Source organism: Pinus tabuliformis, chromosome 7, assembly GCF_031772625.1.
Source record: "Pinus tabuliformis cultivar Carrire ecotype Pingquan chromosome 7, CPIR1, whole genome shotgun sequence".
Classification (NCBI taxonomy): Eukaryota; Viridiplantae; Streptophyta; class Pinopsida; order Pinales; family Pinaceae; genus Pinus; species Pinus tabuliformis.
In genome coordinates this window covers 1,689,152,923-1,689,178,538 of record NC_142293.1, presented here as the reverse complement: position 1 = coordinate 1,689,178,538, position 25,616 = coordinate 1,689,152,923, and the positions used below count along the sequence as shown (strand labels likewise).

Below are 25,616 nucleotides of genomic sequence, written 5' to 3'. Positions count from 1 at the left end.
ATGGGAAGCACAGGGAGTCATGGATGAAAATATAAAGAAGGCAACATTGGTCAGCACTCTGCAGGATCGTGCACTAGCTTGGTACATTAAGCATTCCAATGACAATTCAAATGCAGGGATCGCAGATATCCAAGCTACCCTCAAAAAATAATTTAGCAGACCGAAGTCAGAGGCGCAGTCGATCATTGGGTTTAAGAAAATCACAATGCTACGAGGCATGACCCCTTGGGAGCTGGATCAGAGACTGAAGTGCACAATTCGTGAAGCTAACATGACGTTGATGAATCGACAACACTGCAAATCGTTTATAGCATCATTAACACCGCATCTAAGGAACGCGATGTCACAACAGAAGCTAACGACTCAGGCCGAGGCCTTGGAGGTCACGACGAGACTGCATGAGACCCTAATACAGGATCCAAACCTAGGAGTTCAGTAGCTTCATGCGCAGTTGAAGAACTTGTGCCTTGAGATGCAGAGTCTGAAGCAAGATAGAACAACTCAACCAGAAGCGCGCAATGAGGTATAGTGCATAAAGTGCAAGGGTCAGGGACACGACAAGGATAATTGCTTGGTGTTTGTGAATTACCTCGTGGGAGGATGACCAATGCCATTGAGACCAGAGGCACAAGCAGGACCGAGCGCGATTCTTGCATTATGGTGCGCGTTTTTTCATATAGGAGGAAAGTATGCTATAGATAACTGCCATTTATTATAGAAGTACACACAGAATTCACAACTGTTGTTCTGTAATTTTTGTAGATCAGTGAGGCATGATGATCACACCTGTAGAAGTTATGAGCTGATGACGGATCGAACTCTTACCTATAGAGTTCAGGTCGAAATGAGGTCCCTTGACCAGAATGCAGGGATGGTACGAACTAGATTTTAGGGGCACGGACGAGGCTGAGGTGGAGGAGGGCTTGGGAGAGGTTGCGGATAGCTGATATGTTACAATTGCGGAGGGCCAGGACATTATGCCCATGATTGTACAAATACAATGAGGCCATCATGCTTGTATTGTACATTGCTTAATCATGAGAGGGAGGATTGTCCCAAATTGATAGTGAGGCTACGTGATAAAGGAGTGCTCAAACCTCCCCTGACTTAGAACCTACAAATGATGAGGTCTGAGCCGCGTGAGGAAGACCCTAATGTGAATATTGTCCTCTGAAGTGGAATTACGATAGGGGATGACAAAGGCAAGTAGCCTAAAGAAAGTACTTGGGTTTGCAAGGCTCCAACGAAGGAACAAGAGTTTGACTTGGAGCACGCTAAGGAAACCTTCATGGAAGCCAAGAAGAGATTCGTTGATGCCTCCACTTCAGGAAGTAAAGACAAACCAGAGCTGAAAATGGACCCATCGATGCTCACAATGTTCCTGGAAACATGCATGAAGCTGCTGCACGACAGCAAGGCTGTAAAGGGGCTACAAGAACTCATAAATAGATACGGTGGGACCATGGCAGGAGAACCATGTGTAGTCTGGAAGCTCAGAAAGCACACGACACGAACGGGAATGGAAATGAGATTGACCGTGCAGATTGGAGAATATGAGATGGACTAAGTGATTCTGGACCTAGGATCAGACGCGAACGTTCTTCCGAAGCAAACATGGGAGCACATGGGCAGGCCTACACTACAATGGTCTCCTATCTAACTACGAATGGCGAACTAGCAAAAGATCCTACCTATGGGGAGATTGCAGGGAATCATAGTGGATATCGAAGGAGCAAGCACGCTAGCCGATTTTGAAGTAATAGAGATTGTTGATGACAACAATCCCTACCTCATGATATTAGGAATAGATTGGGCCACTGACATGAATGGGGTGATAACTCTGAAGAAGTGCAAGATGATTTTTGAGAAAACGTCTCTGCATGTAGTTGTGCCTTTGGACCCTGCACAACGATCACACAACACGGAGCCAGTGCGCAACTACGGCAGTGATGATGATTTGGACTGCATCTACAAGATAACTGCATGAGAACAAGACTAGGTGAATCCAATCGCAAATGGATGAATCTCATAGGAGTGTGAAAGCTCCTGCACCTCGGATTCTGACAAAGAGATAGAACAATGCAGAATTGGTTACACGAGGTAACCACACTGAACTCTAACATGATGACAAGATTGTGACGCTGTGTATTGACGGAGGTGAGGGATCTGCCTACATATGAAGGGTTAAGTGAGGTGGATGACTTCCTGAACAAATTTGAAAGAGAAGTGCTGGAAACAATGTTTCGAAGCTTTTAAATGGGTACTATGCACTACGCCCACGAGGTGGTGGGGTATGCACCAAAGAAGCTTTGGGGATTAGCGCGAATGTAGGAGAGCAATGTGCATACGATTTGGGAAGCCTCATATACAATTAACAGAAAAGATTGCCAGATGAAATGGTCCACGCACTCACCTATCTAGATGGATACAGGCACATGGTACTAAACCTGCATAGATGCACACAGTCTTCGCTTTAGAAGACACAATCAATAAGCATGTGCGGCAAGGCAATGGTGCGAACGACCCCTCTGGTTGGAACCACGGAGTATGGAAAGGCCAAGTGCGTAGAAGGTTATCCACGCAGAAGCCTTTAACGAAGTATGCGAAGCACTGAACAAGATACACAATGTACAACAAACTGATTGGGACTTGTGCGTACCAGCGGTTCTATGGGCCCATGTGCAAGAAATTGACGATGCAAGCACCTCCAAGGTTGGAGTATGAAGCAAACGTTGTAATCCCCATGGACCATAAAATTTCTAGTCCATGTATAGCAGCACTGACAGATACGACAGTTCATGGAACCTTGAAAGAAGGGGTTGTGTAGTTGAATGAAGCAGAACACTTGGGACCTAATGTGGAAATCCGATAGGGTGACCTTAGGCTCTAAGAACTTATGAATGTTAGGGTGCAATTAAGGGAGAAAAGCACTCTGGTGGAAGCAGAAGTCAAGAAGCTGGAGGACAGGATCAAGAAGGATTTTCTCGATAAAGAGACCAGGGTGATAAAGTAAGGTGCACACAATCACGATGATAAATTTGGGGACTACCGCCCCAAATTGATCAGCCTGATGCCTTGGATTGGACCACATATTACTAAATAGATCAACCATGGTGACGTGTTGTAGATGATAAGATGCGCGATGCAGCCAGTAACGATACAAAGTGAGTATGTTCTAGGAAAAGTGATGGATGACCAGATGAAACCCTATATAGGTGGCGCAACCACCTGACTAACTGTAGGAGGTACAGTCTTAGCACTCCAGGTAGTTGAAAGGAGGCCCAGGACTATAAACTACTCTACCCAGGGGCTACGCGATGTTGGAGATGCGTGCAGAAGCAAAGAGTCACAAGGTCCGTGACTGCGCAAGGGGGGTTGCGCTGCCATGCGTGTTGGTTGGAAAGTGACTGTTGGAGTCACTATTCATGATGTGATGCTCGACTTGAGGCCAAATGGAGTGGGCAGCAGGCATTTAAGGCACACTTTATGGGCAAGATTTGGGAAAATATGCCACCAAGGGAGCATTAATGAACTGGACTTGGGGGTAACGGTCGAATTCAAATTCAAAAGGTGCTATAAATTACAAAGGGATGCCCAGCAAACAACACTTGGTCATTTGTGAATTGAGCTATTGTGTACCCTGCATATTTTGACCAGAGCCCTGTTTGACCTGTGCAAAGCGTTGATTGAGCCCCTGATTATGTGAGTGACATATTTTTGGACGGATAAGATGGCAGCATCTGGGGAAGTTATGGAAATTGTAGAGATGACCGCTGAGGAGGCCGCGCAGGCCCTGATTGTTGGGGATGTCCTTGAAGGCGCTGAGATTGTGGTAGAAATCCATAAATCACTGCACATGCTGAGGCCAAATAAAGACAAATAGCCGATGGTTCTCCTATGTGTGTCCCTGCGAAACCTGCTGCACATCAGGTTAATGATGTAGGAGAAAGGGAAAGTCATTATCTTGGAAACGGATGAGGAGGAGGAAGACCTGGAGGACCTTATCATTGAAGAGGACAAGGATGAAGGCATGGTGGTAGAAACTAAGCCTATGCACCCACCAACAAAGTTGCCTACCTATATCCCCCCACAGAAGGGGAAGGAAAAAGTGCCCAAGGATCTCGACGAGAGCAAGAGCTCTCTCCAGACCTTGCTCCTCCTGGAAGACATCATTTTTGAGGGCATGCACCTAGGACGAGTGCCTAGACTGAAATTTGAAGATTGGGATCTTGCTGACCACGAGAAGTTCCCTCACCTAAAGACTGCATAGCTCATGAAGCCCAAGTAGAACACCGCGGCAGGGGTTATCGAATTGAATCCATGAAAGTGGTTGCACGGAGTGGAAAAAGCAGGGTTACTAAACCTGCTCTGGGTGCCTCATTTCCACCACACCCCAATAACAATTTTCATCATCAGGCAGCTGCTCTGCCTAGTGCATGGTGGGTGTTTGTGGTTGGAGGAGCCCATCCCCATCACGGACCACTTAATTCATCGCATTACCCGGCTTCCCTGCAAAGGAGAGGACCCCGCAGACATCTCAGAGGGGAAGAGAAGTGACTTGGCCATCGTGGAGTCCATGAAGAAGAAATACAAATTGGAAAAGAAGAAAAGGGGCTACGCCATATCCAACATCAACAACAAAGCAGTTAAAGTGGCGACCAAAATACTAGAGAGTAAATTTATGCACAAGTGTCGTGCAGATGAGGTACCCATGCCCGTGGTAGCACATGCTAAGCAGTGTGCAGAGGGGGAATATTAACTGGTTCGAGTTCCTCTGTAAGGAGTTCCTGGAAGATTTCTGCAAGGCCCAGGAACAAGGTAAAACATTCCACTATGCATGGAATTTGCTGTCCATAGTGCTCGTGGTAGGGGAATTGCCTGAGGACAGTCAGTCCCCATAATTGACAGGGATCTGTTAGAGATCGTGAAGTATGCTTCGCTCTGGGCCATAAAGGACACGAACCAGATTCACGATAGTAAGATATTATGGGTGTTCATGGAAATGAACATCAGAATGGGGATTAACTGCAAGCCGCGATTATCACCCACTATCTACAATGGCCTGCAATGTTTTGCAGACCTTAAAGCAAACCTCCACAGCATATACATCAGAGCGCGCAAGGACCCAGCTAGGAAATGGAGCGAGCTCCCCTTCATAGCCATAGACGATGTAATTTTCGATGTACTGGAGACATGGTTGCCGGAGTGGCTCACCCCAGACAAGGCAGCAAAGAAGAAGAAAGACGAGGCCAAACTGCGCATGGTGCAGTTGGCAAAAAAGAGAAGGCAAGAAACAACAACAACAAAAGTGCAGGAGGAGGGGATGCTGCATAGACAGTAGCATAATAGAAAAATACTGCAGCAGTAGAAGCAACACAAGAGGCAGCTGAGAAGGCACATGTTGGACACAGATTGCCATTGATGTCAATATGGAAATATTCGAGGAGCAAAAGGAGCCAAGAGGAGAAGAACAAAGGACACAGACAACCATCGCAACAACAGAGTAACAATCAAAGCTATAAGGAAGCAGACAAGCCATCAGAGGAGCAATGGGTGCATTTATATTATCGGGAGCTATCGGGCCACAAAAGAATTATATGCATGAAGATACAGGTGGAGGAGCATATATCATACATATGTTTTTTTACACTATCGGAGGCATAGAACCTTATATATATATATATATATATATATAGTTATATATATATATATTTATATATATATATATATATATATATATATATATAGATACATATATATATATATATATATATATATATATATATATATATATATAGATATATATATATATACATACATTTATACTATCGGGCCCGTAAAACCCATGTATGCATGCTTTAACACTATCAGCGGACAGAAAGCCCATATACATAGGCTTAACACTATCGGAGGTGGAAGACTTGGCTCTAGGGAAAATACACTATCGGAGGTGGATTGCGGACTTAAAACTCTATACATGGGAGTGTTGAGTTGTATTGGGTCCGGGACATCGCATCGCTATGAGGGGTCTATGTTAACATCGAGCCCTGACCCTGTGCGACTTTCAGTCACCGATAGCGAGTATTGCATTGACACTTCGAAAGTGGGAGCTACAATATGTCAAGTGGTCCATTGAAATCACCGATAGCGATATCGCATCGGACCTCGGCCAAGGGCAACTCCTGACTGTGATGCATATCCACACGGACCTGCCACATTACAAATATGACTTAATCTATGATCACATCCATCACATATCGCAAGCCGTAAAGTCTTTCCACATTGGTAGAACTGACTGTGATAGGTTGTGGACCCGACGGGCATATGAACTATGGTTTAATACCATATCGCATCCAGTCCATCGGAGTAGTGGAGGATTGGCCGTCGGCCATCGGCGGAGTCATGGGTCCGATATATAAAGGACCCCCGGGAGTCACGAATCGCTGATTGCGATTTAAGCGCGAACTCGATACAGGAATAAGTGCGATTGTAATATTTCCTGAAGTCCGCCTTTTAGTCTGTTTGACTATTTTTTCTCATATTCTCTGTGTAATGGAATGTCTGGCTTGTGTGGGGTGTTTTAAGCCGAAAGGCTTATGATGGTTGTTCCGACGGTTCAAAAGGCTGAACGTCAGTGAAAAAGGGGAAAATCATGGCAATTATGATTGCGATCAGGAAAAAACATCTCCATTTAATTGAAAGAACTCTATGTATGCCGCAATCATTGCCAAAAGGAGCACTGTTACGGTAAACCGGGAGGATGTGTTCTTTGTGGATCATTTGGACCAGTCTAATGAATCTATGTATCCCCAGGAAGTTAATGAACCTACATAACATAGAGGAAGCCGCAACGACCAAGGAGGAAGCCTAAGAGGCGGTGTAAGTGGAAACAAATGGATAGAGGCATGGGAATGTATAAAATAGTAAAAGCAGAGAACTATTGGCAGTTGTTGTTGTGGTGAAGAACCAGAGTGTGAGGTAGCAGAAGCAGAAGAGGCAGCAGAAGCAGCGGAGGCTATAGAGGCAGCAGAAGTAGTAGAGGCAGGAGAGTAGGAGTGAGAGAACCTCAGCTGAATAGAGTGTAGCAGCATGCCAGTTTATACCAAGGTTGGGTTGGAGCCCAAGAGGTTGGAGCCTCAGAACTAAACAGGATTGAAGTCATTGGGGGTAGGTGGTCCTAAGTGTAGAACCATTGAAAAACAGAGTTGGTGCTCTGGAGGTTGGAGCCTCACTGAAGTCCAAGTTGAAGCTTGACAATTATTCACAATCAGATATATACTTATATTGTATTTATTTCATTGCACTGTCTTGAGTTTTAATAAAAGCATTAATTCTAGCTATTGATTTCTGTGTTCCGTGTATACATATACATATCTATATATGCTTTTGGCAATCACTAGAACAATTAAAAAAAAAAATTAAGAAATACTGATTCACCCCACTCTCAGTGTTTCCAACAATTGGTACCAAAGTCGGCTTCTTCATACTAGCCTAATAGCTTGAAGAAGGATCCGCAGCCATGATGAGAAATCACAAAGCATCAGGAAGACATCCTTTGTTAGATGGCACTAATTTTGGTTTCTGTAAGAGAAGAATAACCTACTACTTAATGTCTCTTGGACTTGAAGTCTGGCATTTTGTTCAAAATGAATACCAAATGACTTCCACTCTTCCAACAGACCCAGATGAGACGAAAGCCTACATCACAAATGCAAAGGCCTTGAACTCCATCACTAGTGGAATCACTGATTCCGAGTTTACAGAAGTCATGCCTTGCACCTTTGCCAAAGAAATGTGGGAGAAGCTAGTTGGCTTGTACGATGGAGACTCAAAAGTCAAAAAGGAAAAGCTTCAAACTCACAGAAGACAATTTGAAAGTTTGAGGATGGAAGATGAAGAAGATATTGTAGCATACCTCCTCCGAATAGCTGAAGTGGTAAATTCCTTGAAAGGATTGGACGAAAAAATTGAAGAAAGTACCATTGTTCAAAAGGTATTAAGGTCTCTTCCAGACAGATTTGACTCCAAAATAATCACTGTAGAAGAAGCAAAGGATCTAGATACCCTAAAAATGGATGAACTTCATGGAATTCTCACTACCTATGAAATGAGGAAAGGTGGCCCAAGCTCCAAAGATGCATCATTCAAGGCCTCAAAGTCAAAGAAGGGGAAAAAAAGGAATGACTGTAGTGATGAGTCAGATGTGGAATCTGAATTGGCTCAATTTGTACGAAAGCTAAAGAGAAGATCTAAGCTTAAAGGTAAGTATCCTCTTATCTGTTTTAAATGTGGTAAAATAGGTCATTATGCAGCAATATGTCCTCATAAACATGACAGTGATGATGAAGGAAATTCTAAAAGAATGGCACACAAAAAGAAAGGGTTCAATAAGAAAAACTTCTTCTCCAAGCAAGATGAGTCTGATGAGGATGAGTTTATGGTCATCAAAAAGAAATCAGATGAGGAAAGTGATCATGATGAAAGCCAAGAAACATTATTCATGGCACTCGTAGATGATGATGACTCAAGGCTAGAAGGAAATGTAGAGGAACTGTTAATAAGAGCCATGGAAGAAAATGAGAAACTATGAAACAAAATCATTTCTCTCAAAGTGGAAAAAGAGGAAATAAGAAGGAGAGAAGATCTCTTGGAAGCAAAGCTTAAAGAAAAAGAAGAGACTTGTGAAGAACGTGAGGCTGAAATAGTGTCTCTGAGAAAGGAGTTGGAGCAAATTAAAAAGTGGTGTAAAAGCTCTTAAATACTTGAGACTATTCTGAAAAATCAAAAACCTCAGCATGACAAGTCTGGAATAGGTTTCAAAGGAGAATCCTCAAGCACTAAGAATAGTGTGAAAAGCTATGCCGATGCACTTTCCTGCAATCCAAAAGATGAAAAAGTATGTTATCAAAAGTGCATCCCAAATCCCAAGAATGAAGAGAGAATTACTCCAACGAAGAATGTGGAGTCAAATCATGGACACTACAACAAATACAAACCTGTACTCCACCAAGGGCCCATCGCAAATCCAAAGAACAAAGGAGGAGTAATTCCTAGGAAGGAAATCGACTCAAACCGTGGTTGCTTCAACAGGTACAAAACCATCTTTCTTGGACATTTCTTTCATTGTAAAAACTTCGATCATCAAGCCAGACATTGTATGGCTCACAGAAGTGAAAAGTAAAGCTAAAGGACCAAATAATCAACTCATATGCCCCCAAAAGGTAGGGACAAATCAAAACCTTCAATTCATTTGATACCTTGACCAAATTTGATTTGATTTGCTCTTTCCGCTACAATAATGGACACTATGAACAAGACTACATACTCAAAGGAAGAAGGATGAGTAGCAAGAACTCCAGCATGGATAAATGCAGCCTGGCTCTATATGCTCAAAATAATGGAAACCATTGGTTTTTTGATAGTGATGCTCCGACACATGACAGGAGACAGAAGAAAGTTTGTCTCATTGAGCAAAAAGGCAGGGAATGTGTCCTTTGGAAGCAGATCTAGCAGAATTGCAAGGAAAGGAACAGTGACTCTGATCAATGGAAAAGGAAAAGCTCAAGATGCTCCGCTAGTTGACGGAATCAAACACAACCTCCTGAGTGTCAGCCAAATCTGTGATCAAGGACATAAGGTTGTTTTCAGCACCAAAGACTATGAAATAAGGAACTCTGCCTTAGGGGAACTTGTGGCAAAAGGGGTGAGAACATCATATAACACTTACATTCTGAACAAGATTCAAGAAAATAAATGCTACTTGAGTCAAACAGATGAGAGTTGGTTGTGGCACAAGCATCTTGGACATACAAGCTTCGGAAATCTGATCAATATCAACAATATCAAAGTTGTACGAGACATCCCAAGGCTGTTCAAACCAAATCAAGGAGTATGTGGTCCATGTCAACATGGAAAGCAGACTAGAACCTGCCACAAGACAAAGGAGCTCTCTACATCAAAGCCCTTGGAGATCATCCATGCTGATGTGTGTGGGCCAACTAGAAATCAGGGACTCCAAGGAGAAAATTACTTTGTGTTATTTGTTGACGATTATACTAGAATGATGTGGATATATTTTATAAAGTTTAAATCTGAAACTTTTGAGTGTTTTAAGAATCTAAAAGCCCTTGTAGAAAAAGAAAAAGATTAAAAAATTAAGTGCCTCAGAACAGACCGAGGGGGAGAATTCACATCAAACGAATTTAGTGACTTCTGTAATATTCATGGAATTAAAAGGGAATTCTCTGCTACCAGAAAACCTCAGAAAAATGGGGTAGTTGAAAGAAGAAATTGAACAGTCCAAGAAATGGCAAGAACAATGCTATTAGCAGCAGACTTACAGCCTAGATTCTGGAGATAAGCAGTAGGGGCAGCTGTCTATACATTGAATCGAACTCAATTAAGACCAAATTGTGAAAAAACTCCTTATGAGCTATGGAAAGGAAGACCTACTTCGGTAAGTACTTCAACATCCTTGGAAGCAAGTGCTTCATAAAAATAAATGATGGCTCACCCAGGAAGTTTGATTCTTGGGTTGATGAAGGGATATTTCTTGGATACTCTACACGGAGCAAGGCTTACAAGTGCTATAATTATTGAATGAAGAAAATAGTGGAAAGCATTGATGTAAAGGTTGATGAAGATCTTCCACAAAAGGAAATTGAAGAACATGAAGATGACTTTGTCAGTGAAGAAGAAGAACATAAAGAAGAAGAAATAGATGAGGAAGAAGAAGAAGAAGAAGAGGAAAGAGAACCACCTAATACGCCTTCAAAGATGAAGTATGTCAAAAGACATCATCCAGAAGAGCAGATCATTGGCGATAGAGATGAAGGTGTGCAGACCCGAAGAAGGATAACAATCACACCCAAGAGAAAAGTCTTTGCCCTCCTATCTATGATAGAACCAGAAGCATTTGTAGAAGCAATTAAGGATCCTCATTGGGTAAAAGCCACGGAAGAAGAAATGTCCCAAATTGAGAAGAACGAGACATGGGAGTTGGTACCTCGTCCAGAGGACAAAAACATAATAGGAACCAAATGGGTGTTCAAGAATAAAATGAATGAGGAAGGATAGGTTATCAGAAACAAGGAAAGACTTGTCTGCAAAGGCTATTCACAAATTGAAGGAATTGATTTCGAAGAGACATTTGCAACAGTGGCCCATATGGAAGCTATCAGGATGTTCTTGGCATTTTCTTGCTCAAAAGGATTCAAAATCTATCAAATGGACATGAAATCAACATTTCTAAATGGGGAACTCAAGGAGGAAGTCCACATGGAGCAGCCAAAAGGTTTTGATCTAACAGCAGGAAAGGACTTAGTCTGTAACTTGAAAAAAGATTTATATGGGTTGAAACAAGCTCCTAGAGCTTGGTATGCAAGGTTGGATCACTACCTACAACAACAAGGCTTCAAAAAGGGAGTGGCTGGAAATAATCTATACATAAAGATAGATGAAGGTAAGTTACTAGTTGCTCTTGTTTATGTCGATGATCTAATTTTTGCTAGTAATAATGATGAAATGAGCCGTGAATTTTCTCGAAGCATGTCAAAAGAGTTTGAGATGTCAATGATAGGAGAGCTGTCCCACTTCCTTGGACTTCAAGTATCTCAAACCAGAGCAAGATTGTGTATATCTAAAACCAAATAGCTAAAAGACATGCTCAAAAAATATGGAATGGAGGAGTGTGCACCCATGAGCACACCTATGACCACAAACTGCAAACTGAGCAAAGATGATGACTCCCCTCTAGTAGATGAAACTCATTACAGGTCAATGATTGGAGCCCTTCTATAATTAACAGCTACAAGACTAGACATAATGCAGGCAATAGGAATGGTGGGAAGATTTCAATTTTCTCCCAAACAATCCCACTTATTAGCTGTAAAAAGAATTCTCAGATACCATAAAGGAACTTCTGATTTCGGTCTTTGTTACCCAAAGAGCTCAACACTGACTGTCACTGCATACACCAATGTTGATTGGGCTGGAAGTATAGATGATCGGAAAAGTACTAGTGGAAATGCATTCTTCCTAGGAGACTGTTTAGTATCCTGGCTCAGCAAAAAACAGTCATCCATATCATTATCCACAGTCGAAGTCGAGTATATTGCTACATAAGACTATTGTACTTAGATACTATGGATGAAGGAAGCTCTAAAAGATGTCAACATCTATACAGATCAATCGATTACCATCTATTGTGACAACACAAGTGCTATCAGTCTCAGCAAAAATCCAGTGATGCACTCAAGAACCAAACACATACCAATCAAGTATCATTTCCTCCATGAGCAAGTAGCTGAACAAAACATCGTCCTGGAATATATCAGTACTAAGGAGCAGATAGCTGATATTTTCACAAAACCTCTTCCTCAAGAAGCATTTGAACAACTGCGTCAAAAGATGGGGGTTATTTCTTTATCATCACTCAAGTTCATTCATAAAGATGTAGCAGGAGAGGGGGAGCAGTTTGACAAGGGAAGTCCATATGCATTCCTTTGCCATTGATGTCAAAGGGGGAGAGCAGAAGAATATTGACATCAATAACAAAGGGGGAGATTGTTGGACACAGATTGTCATTGATGTCAATATGGAAATATTCAAGGAGCAAAAGGAGCCAAGAGGAGTAGAATAAAGGAAGAAAACAGAGCCATTGGAGGAGCAATGGGTGCATTTATATTATTGGGAGCTATCGGGCCACAAAAGAATTATATACATGAAGATACAAGCAGAGGAGCATATATCATACATATGTGTTTTTACACTATTGGAGACACGGAACCTTATATATATACATTTATACTGTTGGGCCTATAAAACCCATGTATGCATTATTTAACACTATCGGCGGACAGAAAGCCCATATACATAGGCTTAACACTATAGGAGATGGATTGCAGACTTGAAACCCTATACATGGGAGTGTTGAGTTGTATCAGGTCTGGCACATTGCATCGCTATGAGTGGTCTATGTTAATGTCGAGCCCTGACCCTGTGTGACTTTCAATCGTTGATAGCGAGTATCGCATCGGCACTTCGGAAGTGGGAGCTACAATATGTCAAGTGGTCCATTGCTATCGCCGATAGCAATATCGCGTCGGACCTCCGCTAGGGGCAACTCCCGAATGCATTGCATATCCACACGGACCCACCGCACATTACAAATATAACTTAATCTATGATCGCATCTGTCGCATATTGCAAGCCGTAAAGGCTTGCCACATTGGAAGCACTGACTGCGATAGGCTGTGGACCTAACAGGCATATTAACTATGGTTTAATACCATATTGCATCCAGTCCATCAGAGCAGTGGAGGATCAACCGTTGGCCATCGACAGAGTCATGGGTCCGATATATAAAGTACCCCTGGGAGTCACGAATCGTCGATTTCCATTTAAGCACGGACGTGATACAGGAATAGGTGTGATTGTAATATTTCCTGAAGTCTGCCTTTTAGTCTGTTTGAATGTTTTTCTCATATTCTTTGTGTAATGGAATGTCTGGCTTGCGCGGGGTGTTTTAAGCCGAAAGGCTTATGATGGCTATTCCAATGGTTCAGAAGGCTGAACGTTACTGAAAAAGGGGAGAATCATGGCAATTGTGATTGCGATCAAGACAAAACATCTCTGTTTAATTGAAAGAACTCTATGTATGCCGCAATCATTGCCAAAAGGAGCATTGTTACAGTAACCTCGGAGGATGTGTTCTCCGTGGATCATTTGGACCAGTCTAATGAATCTACGTATCCCCAGAAAGTCAATGAACCTACACAGCGCAGAGGAAGCTGCAACAACCAAGGAGGAAGCCTAAGAGGCGGTGTAAGTGGAAATGAATGGACAAAGGCACGGGAATGTATAAAACAGTAAAAATAGAGAACTATTGGCAGCTGTTGTTGTGGTGAAGAACCAGAGTGTGAGGTAGCAGAAGCAGAAGAGGCAGAAGAGGCAGCAGAAGCAGTAGAGGCAGCAGAATCAACAGAGGCAGGAAAGTAGGAGTGAGAGAACCTCAGATGAATAGAGTGTAGTAGCATACCAGCTTATACCAAGGTTGGGCTGGAGCCCAAGAGGTTGGAGCCTCAGAATTGAACATGATTGAAGTCATTGGGGGTAGGTGCTCCTAAGTGTAGAATCACTGCAAAACAGAGTTGGTGCTCTGGAGGTTGGAGCCTCACTAAAGTCCAAGTTGGAGCTTGGCAAATATTCACAATCAGATATATACTTATATTGTATTTATTTCATTGCACTGTCTTGAGTTTTAATAAAAGCATTAATTCCAGCTGTTGATTTTTGTGTTCTGTGTATACATATAGATATCTATATATGCTTTTGGCAATCACTAGAACAAATAAAAAAATATAATAATAAGAAATATTGATTCATCCCCCCTCTCAATATTTTCAACAGTGCGCGAGGACCAAAAGTCGCCTTCGCATGCCCAAGAAACAAAGGAAGAGGAAAGCAGCGTGGACACACAAAACGCGTCAACAAAACTGAAGTTCCAACACCCAAGTGAGTAGACGGGGCTGCGCAAGAAGGTCAAGGCATCAAAGTTGTCTATTGCCTCGATCACCCTTGCTGAGGGTGATCTGCATGACATCGGCGAGACGGTGCGTGATGTCACCTCCAAGGCCCTCCAAAACTTCACACAAGAGAGCCAGATCGTGTTGGGGGCCCTCAGAGCGCAGCTACAGGAGTTTCAGGTGGGCACTCCTCAGGCTGGTACCCTCTCGACCAGCCTCGCAGTAGGGACGATTACAACAAAGAAGATGTTGTGTGTCCGGACAACAAACACCATTGTGCTGCCTGAAGGGGCACTGGTCACCACAAATGAGGCTGACAGGCCTACGATTAGTGCACTTAAAGGTATCAGGATCAACATGGCTGTGCTCCCACGGGAGACACTATATGTTTTGGAGGATGGGATTACTGCAGAACTGCGGGCTAGGGAGAGCCACGCACTGCAAGTACTAAGTGAGCAAAAGATCAACATGGAGCAGTTGAGCTTGCAACGTGACGAAGTGGTGTCGCAAAACAAGCAGATGGTACAGGTACTGGAAGAAGCCTGTCAGATGGTCCCTGAACTAGACATCCCAGTAGGCGCACCAGCAGAGGCGCATATCCACTGACTAGTAGCAGGGGTGCGCAAGGCACGGGAAGAAATGACTAAGGTTCAAGTGGAGCTAAACCTTCAGATAGCAGAGCTGTAGTTGAAGGCACAACCGTCCACCCCTCTGGAAGTAAGAGAACAACATGCCAACACTATTACATCAGGGCTAGAAGAGATCGACAGTGCAATAAGGGACTGCATCAGAATGTTGGAGGACTATTTTGAGGTCCTCATAAATCTGTAAGGGGACCCTAACATCTAGCGCTTAGAGACAGAAGTGCGTGAGCTCCAGCAGCAGTATGACAGTGCCAAAGGGATTGCGTAGATGGTGGCCCTAACTCAGAGGCTCGCACGAATGTAACACACTAAAGCGCTGAAAGAGCAAGTGGACATTGCACAACACCCATAAGCAATTCTGAAGGCGCACGTTCAGCCTAGGATAGAAGATGCCTTCACCATTACCGCAACAATTGAAGGCAAGATCACACAAATGCAGGGGATGCAGGAACAGATGCAAGGAAGCAGTTTCGACACCGCGGTCTCGTAACAGTGGATGCAGGAGATTCAGCAGGCAGTCGCTCAGTGCGCTGCCGACCTTGAAGTGGTTTGAGAAGAGTTGGAGGGGCTCCACATGAAGATCTCTGCACCGACAGGGTAACTCAACGGTGAGTCACGATGTTTGTGTTGGGGGCCTGTTGGGCATGGAATCCCCCCAAGGCATGTTTTGGGGCTTAAAGCCCAAGTTTTGACCAAATCCTTTGTAAAGGCTCTGCGATTTGAGGGCGCAAAGCGCGAAGTCATAATAGAGTCATAGGGTTGTCTGCCCTTGTTCTTGTAATGTAATTTCTGCTTGATAGACCTACCCATGATCCGCGGACCATGGGATTATATAAATAGAGCGAGGCTCTAAGTGTAGAAAACATCAATGGAAGAAATAGAGTAGAAGCAAGATGAGTTTAAGAGATTGAGTCAAAGTGTAAAGTGTGTTTTTGGGTTATAAAGTAGGAAAAGGCTCTGAAGTTGAGTGCGCAAAGGCCTAGTAGTCCACAGCTGTGTGCGCGGACCCCTGCAACTGAGTGCATAGGGCAGGTCGAGTCTGTAACCGTGGGAAGAATTAATAAAGAGAAGTTTTACCATATTTTTGTGTATCTTTTCCTGTTTTATGTATTAATGGGTATAAATTGCAAGTGTATTGTTTATATGCTGTGCGAACTCATATGGATGTGCTATATAAATAAATATAACATAAGGCATCCCATTACACGAAGATAACTAACTGGTGTAGGAAGATAAGTAAATAGTGCAGAGCACTGCTCTAGCAGCATGGAGGCCCCACAACCCCTGGTTAGGGCTGCGCGAAGGTAAGTATATCAGGGCGCGAGGGACAGGGAAGTGCATGAAGTAACCTACATGAAGGGATTAACAGTTGGACCCACTCAAACCTCTCAGACATCACAAGGGTATGGAAACCTTGTTCCAGCACCCCCCCATACTACTTCGGGTGAGACCTCAGTTCGTGCTCCACAGACTGTTGCTGAAAGGGAAAGTAGTACAAGGATTTGTTTGGCTATTTAACTCTGAACTTGGGTCAGGCCCCAACAAGCCAACACCAAGAAATGTCCTAATGAGTCTATGGGAGTTTGAAAGTAAACAGGATCAAAAGGAGCAGTTAACTAAGGATAAAAGGACAAAGATAAAGCCTTGGTACAAAATGAGTTGGAGTTTTGGGTGAAGTTTCTTCTTCAGATTCCTCTTCAATAGCAATTAAACTGGCTGGAAGGATTCCATCATTAGGTCCGTAATAAATTTCCGGTGTTTGATTATGTGGCAAAGGAGAAGTCTCAACAATTACAAATGTTTCTGGTTGATTGTCTTCCGGTATGGGAATAACTTCTAATTGTTCAACTTCAGGATCCAAGTGTTCTAGTAAAAGAACAACGGGTTCAGGATGAATTTCTTGAATGACTTCTGGTTCAAAAGTAACTTCTGTTTGAACTATGATAGGTTCGAGATCAACTTCCGGTTGAAGAGATTCAAGTTCATAAGTAATTTATTGTTGAACAAATTTAGGTTGAGGATCAACTTCTTGTTGGACAACTTCAGTTACTATTTCACTAAGTTCACTTTTAGTGTCCTCAGGTAATTGTAAAGGTTCCACTTCAGTAGCAGATAAACCAATAATAGTAGGAGTAACTGGAATCACAGTACGTACCTGTATAGGTGACTCTGGTAAATCAGATGAAGAACCAAAATGTTGTGATGTACTGGACTCAGTTAAACGAGACTACTTTTTTCGACTAGGTGTAGCTTCAGGAGATAAAGTCAGTTTACTCACTATCCTATGCGAATGACAGGGTAAAGGTTGATTTTCCTCCACGATTGCTGATTGATTTTATTACAAAAAGAAATAAACAAAAAGAGGGTAATCTAGGCAAAAGGATTACCAAGTAACTGTGAACTGCAATATATTGCCTCAGAGAAGCCAAGGACTTAACATACATGTAGGTAATCTCCCCGAATGTTGTTTTCAGTGTATCACAGTACACAAGGCGGCTGAATCGGTTACCTATGGATGGATATCAACCTAATGTAGTCCTCCCAAATATACCCAGAAGTACGTGGAGGCCCAATCTGTGTTAGCATTATCTAATGCGAAACCACACAGTGAGAGCATTCCTTTATACTTTTTGTACTATAACACCGCTCAATATACCTGAAAGTACGTTAACGAGCTACGATATACTTACGTACATGGAATGAGGTATCACAATCAGAATGTATCACAGACCATTAGTGACAGCTGCTATGTTTAACGATACTAGAACATGTCTCTAGCCTAGACCTCTAAATGTTATGAGTTAAGTTACAATGCTCCATTAGGTTAATTTAGATAAATTTTAGTTGACCTTGTTTAAAAGTTTGCCTTTCAGGTTCACCGTGTGATGTTTCTGAAACTCCTAGAATGCAACTATGATAAGAAACATTCTTTTCATTTGAATTAAACAATGAAAGCCATAACTAAAAGGGATAGAGCAATCAGAATCTTTAAACAAAGAGAATAGAGTACATCTAATGCAAATTTCCCTATACCATTCCTACAAGAACACACAAACTTCTAAATGCATTATGCATGTTTTTCTTTTCATTCGTTTAATGTTTAGATGAACATAAAGAAACTAAATTCACAAATGATCAATCAATTCTTTTCACAAGAAACGAAGACTTTACGACCGTTTCTTTTTCAAAGAAATGAAGACTTTACGACAATTATTTTCAGAAAAGTAAAGACTAATCAATGTAAGCTAACTTTGACAATGAATTGATAATGGTAAATAAATCTCTTAAGAAAAACTAAACAATCAAGGTCAAAGTAGGGCTAGGAAAGGAAATGTAAACTGATTTTAGAGCCATAGAAAACATTGATCTTTCAGCAAACAACATCAGAAGCAACTTTGGAAAAATCAAGCAAAAGATGGGGTTTTTGGCTTGATAGGGATTAGCGCAGCCCTGAGTGGGAGACAGTGCATTGCAGAGCACTGTCTCTAAGCTAAGGATGCTTTGCAGCACACTATGTCAAGAACAACACTGCGCTCATGATAGAGAGCACAATGAGCAAACATTTAAGCACACTTTTTTGACCAAAAAAAATTCAAAATGACTGAAAAGGGATTAATGAAGTCATGTAAAGTATACTAGGATGTAATATGATAAGGGTAAACTACCAGGAATGATGGTTGTTCCCCAGTATGGTCACCAATTTGTTATACATAATTTATACCTATGGATAAGTACATCTTCCCTAAGTAGGTAGCTACACATAGAACAACAAAATTAAAGATGTTTAACCTTTTCCTACAATAGACAAATAAGATAAAGGAACCTACTTGTGATCCTTTGCTTCATTTGATCTCCTTTGAATTGCTCTCATCGCTCCCGATCAAACTAAATTCACTCAATTGGTACTTGTCAACATAAACAGAAGACGACAACAATCAAAGCATATGATCTATATACTGTAAACAAATGGAATCGACAACATTTGAACATACATTCATCATATGTATAGACAAAAGTATTAGAAAAGGAACAAACAACTTTATTGATTGATAGAAGGAGAGTTACACCCATTGTGGTTTGATCCCATGTCACTCATCTAGCTTAGTACAAACCCTCATCACACCAATAACACATCAATCCAGCAGCATAACATTACTTGACAATGATTTCAAGTCTCAAACCAACAATATTTCTCTATAATATCCAAGTTCTAGCCTCCAGATCACTATGATGAGTGGTCAATTTATAGGGAAATGCAAGTGGTTTTGTCATAAAGAGGGCATTGAATGGTTTTCCATAATTGGATAGTTAGTTCCCATGGAGAAAGGGATGAGAGGATAGAGGGTTGGATGATCCAGAGCCTATCCAAAATCAAGCTCATAGGATGAGATAAGAGTTGGGCATCATTCTAGAATGCTCTAGAATAAAGGAATATTCCTAGAATCCTATGTCAATTTTGTTCATCCTCGCCCAGCGCAGGCTAAAGTGGGCCTAAGTGATCTGCAATGCAAGTCTGAATAGGCCTACCTATTGTGTAGAGCATTTCCCCTGACCAAGGTTGCGTTGGTGTCCCAAAGAGGCATTTCAGTAGGGTTTCAAACTAGGAAACTTTCATGGATGAAAACATTCAATATGATGACTTGTGTAGGGTATGTAGCAATTGAAACTAGGGTTTGATGAGCCCTATTTGTACTGATCTGATCATCAGGAGTGATGTGCCCAAATAGATCTGTAATAGGTTGGTAGGGAGGATCCAAAACAAAGCTAAGACAAACTTTTGGAGGAGTGTTGTAGCCGCTACAACACGAGGAAAATTCACTTTAATGAACTCAAAGACTAAAGACCATCCACTCCATGCATTTCTATTTCTATTGAACGCTCTTTGAGTTTGCATTTTTATTTCTATTGAACGTTCTTTGAGTTTGCATTTTTATTTCTATTGAACGTTCTTTGATTTTGATATGTTGATAGGTATTTTAGAGTAATAAATTTATTTTTGTATTTAAATATATAATCTAAACTATAAAATATAACAAACTGATTTTATTAAAAGTATAATTAAATTATAAACTATGGGTATATTTTTTTATTTTATATTTAATAATTAATAAGTTATATAGAGTTCCAAAGGTGGCGAGTTCATTCTTTATCTTATTATCTTCATGTGGGAGCCACAAAGAGGGTAACATTCTATTATACCAACTATTTAATCATTCTATGAAAAGATCACTATATTTTTACACTTACATATATCCATGTAAAAGTATATATTCATACAATGGTTAAATTAAACTCTACATTATTCATAATAGGCATATTGATTAATTAATAACATATATACATAAATACAACAGTCAAAATAAACTATATCATATTTTATTAGGTTTATTGTTTTCTTCGAGTTTATTATTTCCTTTGGTTTATTAATGTAAGGTTCCATATTCCTAGGGTTTATTATTATTTCCTTGGATTTTTATAATCCTTTGGGTTTTTAGTATTAATCCCTTGGGCTTATAATATCAATCATGGTCAACCATGGTCCAACGTTGTATTGTGACAAGCATTGTCTCAATATGAAAACCAACCATGGTCAACCATGGTTCAATGTCTCATTGTGACAAAGATTGTCTCAATATGAAAATCAATCACGCTTAAGCATGGTCCAATGTCACATTGTGACATTGATTATTTCAATATTAAAATCATCCATGGTCAACCATGTTTATTTTAGGGTTTATAATATTTATCCTAGCATTTATATACCTTGGGTTTATAATATATATCCCTTGGGTTTGTAATGCCTTGGGGTTTTAGTATTAATCCCTTGGGTTTATTATTCTTTTAGGTTTATAATATCAAACACTTGGATTTATTAATCTAAGGATTCAACCAGGTTGAGCATGGTTCAACATCACATTGTGACAAAGATTGTCTCAATATGAAAATCAATCATGGTCGACCATAGTCAATCATGGTCATTCATGGTCAGCCATGGTTAATCACAGTCAATATGAAAATCAACCATGGTCAACCATGGCTAATCATGGTCAATATGAAAATTAACCATGGTTAATTATGGTCACATTGTGACAAACATTGTCTCAATATGAAGATCAACCATGGTCAACGATGGTCCAACGTTGCATTGTGAATATTGTCTCAATATGAAAACCATCCATGTTTATTTTAGGGTTTATAATATTTATCTTGGGGTTAATATATCTTGGGTTTATAATATTAATCCCTTGGGTTTAATACTATTCCCTTGGATTCATAATCCCTTGGGGTTTTAGTATTAATCCCTTGGGTTTATTATTCTCTTGGGTTTATATTATTGCCTTGGGTTTATAATCCCTTGTGGTTTTAGTATTAAACCCAAGGGATTGATATTTTAAACCCAAGTATTAATACTAAAACCCCAAGGTATTAAAAACCCTAGGGACTAATATTATAAATCCAAGGTATTTAAACCCTTACATGACTATGATTTATAATGAACCTAAAAGATTAATATTATACACCTATGAATAATATTATACCCTAGAAATATGCATCCTTAGATTAATATACCTAAGGGATTGTTATTATTATCCATTGGGTTTATAATATTAAATAATTATTATTATATAGAAATCATTATTATTATTTGTAATGATAATCGTAATATTTTTATTGTAATAGTTTTTTTGTGCTTTTATTTTTATTGTTACATATTTATTAATTATAGATACAAATGAGTTGTTGGACTATATTAACTACATTGATATTTGTAATATGGTTATGCAAATTAATAATACATATACATATAATAGTCAAATTAAACTATACATTATTTATAATAGGTAAATTAATTAATTAATAATATATATACATACAACAGTCAAATTTAACTATATTAATTAATTAATTTGTAAAAGATAATTCTAGATTTTTACTAAAAAAAGATTAAGAAGAATAAACTAATTCCAAAAGTATTTAAGAAATAAAGCTATCCATTGCCACGGTAAAAGTCGAACCTAAACCACAAAGCGTATTTCTTAGTTTTATATAAATCCTTTTACCGCATCAATCTTTTTTGTGAAGCACGTTTTTGACTTCTAAAATAATGTCGCCGGTGGATAGGAGTACGGTAATATCCATCCACAACCACAGAGAATCTTCATTACTTTTCTAATTAAGACGTGGAGTACGGTAATATCCATCCACAACCACAGAAACTGTCCGAGAAAAAGGCAGGGATGGAATGGAATTTGGCTCTTTGAGTGATACAACCCATTACCTACCATGAACTTTTATTGCATCTTGACCAATTATTGGGTCTGGCGATGCGTTGGTGCACGTCTCTCCATGGAAAAAGGTTGCTCAATGAGCACTATTATCCTTCAGCAATTCTTTGTTTGTCAATATGACAATTCTGCAAAATCAAAGATGAAAACCCCCTTCATATGCCTTAGTAATTGTTGTAAAATAATATTCCTCTTTTCCGGGAATTCATGCTCTACTCCTGAACTGGTTTGTTGACATTATTTTGGTCGGTTGACATTATTTATACGGCATGGCTAATTTATCATCTTTGTGTAAAGGAGTTGTTTTTAGTGAGACTTTTTGGAAGTTTCTCTGGTAGGTTTTTCCGGTCTAATTTCTCTAAAATAATCTGGCAAGAATTTATTGAAATCACAAGCTTGATAGATAACTTTGCAAAATTAAAGTGTCCTAGGGTTTTTAGGGTGCTGAATCCATATATCCAATCAAAAAACGAGTTTAAATAACACAAATCAAGATTTCACTTCAAATTTTGCCATCAAATTTAAGCACCAAAAAACCTAAAAAATCGCACTAAAAATAACTCCAAAATAAAAGTGTCACCGAGTCAATTTCAAACCTCTCTTGTGCTTCAAAGATGCCGTTGAGAGGTTAGAAAAATAGACATATGATTAAAGATGCCATTGAGAGGTTAGGTAGATTTTCTATTTGATTTTATTTTTAATTTTATATGTTAGATGATTATGATTTATAAAAAGAAAATTGTATATTTCATGTTATAGTTGGTATATTCATTTTATTGTTTTTGGAGCTTATCACATAGAGGTTTGATATACTTAGGTAAAATCATCCCTCATTTCTTTATTTCACGACAAGAATCATTTGGTTCCTTGGAATATGTTTTTCTATATAAATGTCTGCGGGCACAACATAGACTGGGCGTAGATTAAGTGGAGGTTAAATTTTTGGTGATCGCAAGTCAGGTGATTTTTTCTCTGAACTGCATTTTGAAATGGGTTTACTTCAGAATCTGCAAGTTTTTGTTATAAAATTGGTTTGCTGGTTTGGATGGCTATTACCGTACTCCACTTTGGTTGGGATGGCTATGGCAAGTTTTTGTTATAAAATTGGTTTGTAGCTTGCTCTGTGCCTATAAGTACTGTAGTGGTTGATGATCACTATGGAATATTATATCCTTTCCCATCGGGTAATGTTTCCACTTCTTCAAAACTTGCGCCAAGCCATAGAGCTCCTTGTCATAGGTGGGGTAGTTCAAAATCTCCCCATGAAATAATTCAAAATGGTATCATATAGGCCTTCCTCGCTGAGTTAAGACCACTCCCATAACATACTCACTTTGAATGCTTGTTCCAAGTTTAGTAAGAACAGAATCAAGACTTGGATGATCTTCTCAAAGGCCTTCCACTACCTCTTTCCCCATGGCAAACTCTTTCCACTCATTATTAGGGTGTAGAGTGGTGCTACCACTGCTAAAAATGACATTATTGATTTCCTCAAGTGCTATGTTGCCCCAATGAAATTCTTGACCATAGAAACATTAGTAAGCACCAACCACTTCATGATGGCCTACTTCTTGGTAGGGTCTATGTTTAGCTCTCCTCTACTTATCACACACCCCATATACACTAAATATTGCTGCGAAAACTCACACTTCTTGAGATTTGTCTGTAGTTGGTGCTTCTTTAATATCTCTAGCACTTGCATCAAATGTAAGATAGGTTCCTCCTAGGTAGCACTATATATAGATATAACATCCAAATAGATAATAATACACGAATCGATAAAAGGAAATAATATGTCATTCATTAACCTCATAAACATAGATGGTGCATTTCATATGAGAAAAAACATGACTAACCACTCATACAAACCTTGCTTGGTTTTCCATGTATCTTCTTCTTTGATATGAACTTGGTGATATCCTGAATTTAAGTCTAGCTTGGTGAAGTATTTGGATTTTTGCAACTGTTCCAATAAATTATCTATCCTGGGCATGGGGTACCTCTTCTTGAGTGATTTTATTTAATGCCCTATAATCAATGCACATCCACCAAGTCCCATCGTTCTTTGGCACCATGATTATAACACACCCCCTATCACCCTAATAAGGAGAGGTGGTTATTGTGAAGAATTGGTTCCCAATGTTTTTCCTCTGGAATGGGATGTAAGGGTTTTGTTAATATTATTTCCTTAAGTCATTTTGAAAAACAAAATTTACTTAGTATTATTTTAATAGAGTCCAACACAAGGTAACATTTCTGCAATTTTTTTTTTTTAACTTACACCCAAATCTTATGGAATCTAATATAGAAGTAAATCTACTGTTGTATTTGTTTCTAAAATCATATCTCATAATTCAATAACAAAATGTAGCTTTTGGATTTTCTATTCTCTCTAATATGCTTTCTAATTTCAAAAGGATTACGTTTTAATTATGTATTATGACATTCTAATATGTTCCCAGTCTCATTCATTAACCATGAACCATGATGTAAATGTATTCACTAAAGCGCTTTCTAGATACTAGAATTAATATCGGTCCTCAAATTTGTATATCAAATTTGGCAAGTCAAAATAATAGTTTGAGTCTTGAAACCATGTATTACAGATAATATCACTAAAGTTCATAGTTCCTACAGATCAACATTGGATCTGTTATCTCCTAAGAAAGGATGTAACTATATTTTATTATTTGTAATTTAACCAGAATTTGAACGTGGAATTTTCATTAACATGCACAAACCCAAATGGTCCTACATGTAGAAAGACAAGAGTTTAAACTTGACAATAATTCAAACATTATCTAATAAATATCAACAATAATTAGAAATTAGCATGGAAGTGGAAAAACCACAACTCCTATGCATGCATTTCTAGGCTTGAAAGGTCCCATCCCCTTTTTCTCTTAGGGGATTTCCCTGCACCAATAATTTTTTATCTTAGGACTTCTTCTTTCTTCAAGAAGTTGTCCAATGGCATGAGCATTCCCCATTAAGACATTATACCCTCTTGGATGGCCACAGGTGGTGCATATAAATTATAAAATGACTATCCCTACCTCATTTGAGTTGCATATTTGAAAATCCTCATTAGACCATTTTACATCTTGCCACTTCAAAATATAGGAAATGTGAGCTTTTCCATAACTACACAAGCAAGTAAG

General features: G+C 39.8%; 1 protein-coding gene across 1 annotated transcript in view; it reads left to right on the top strand.

The window, feature by feature from the left end:
• Positions 1-25,616, top strand: part of LOC149255003 (putative LRR receptor-like serine/threonine-protein kinase At5g48740) — a 46,458-nt gene that overhangs the window by 5,197 nt on the left and 15,645 nt on the right. The window contains exon 2 of the mRNA XM_089454913.1: positions 14,523-15,069. Within this exon, the coding sequence (XP_089311039.1) occupies positions 14,523-15,069 (547 nt within the window). The remainder of the gene's footprint in view (positions 1-14,522; positions 15,070-25,616) is intronic.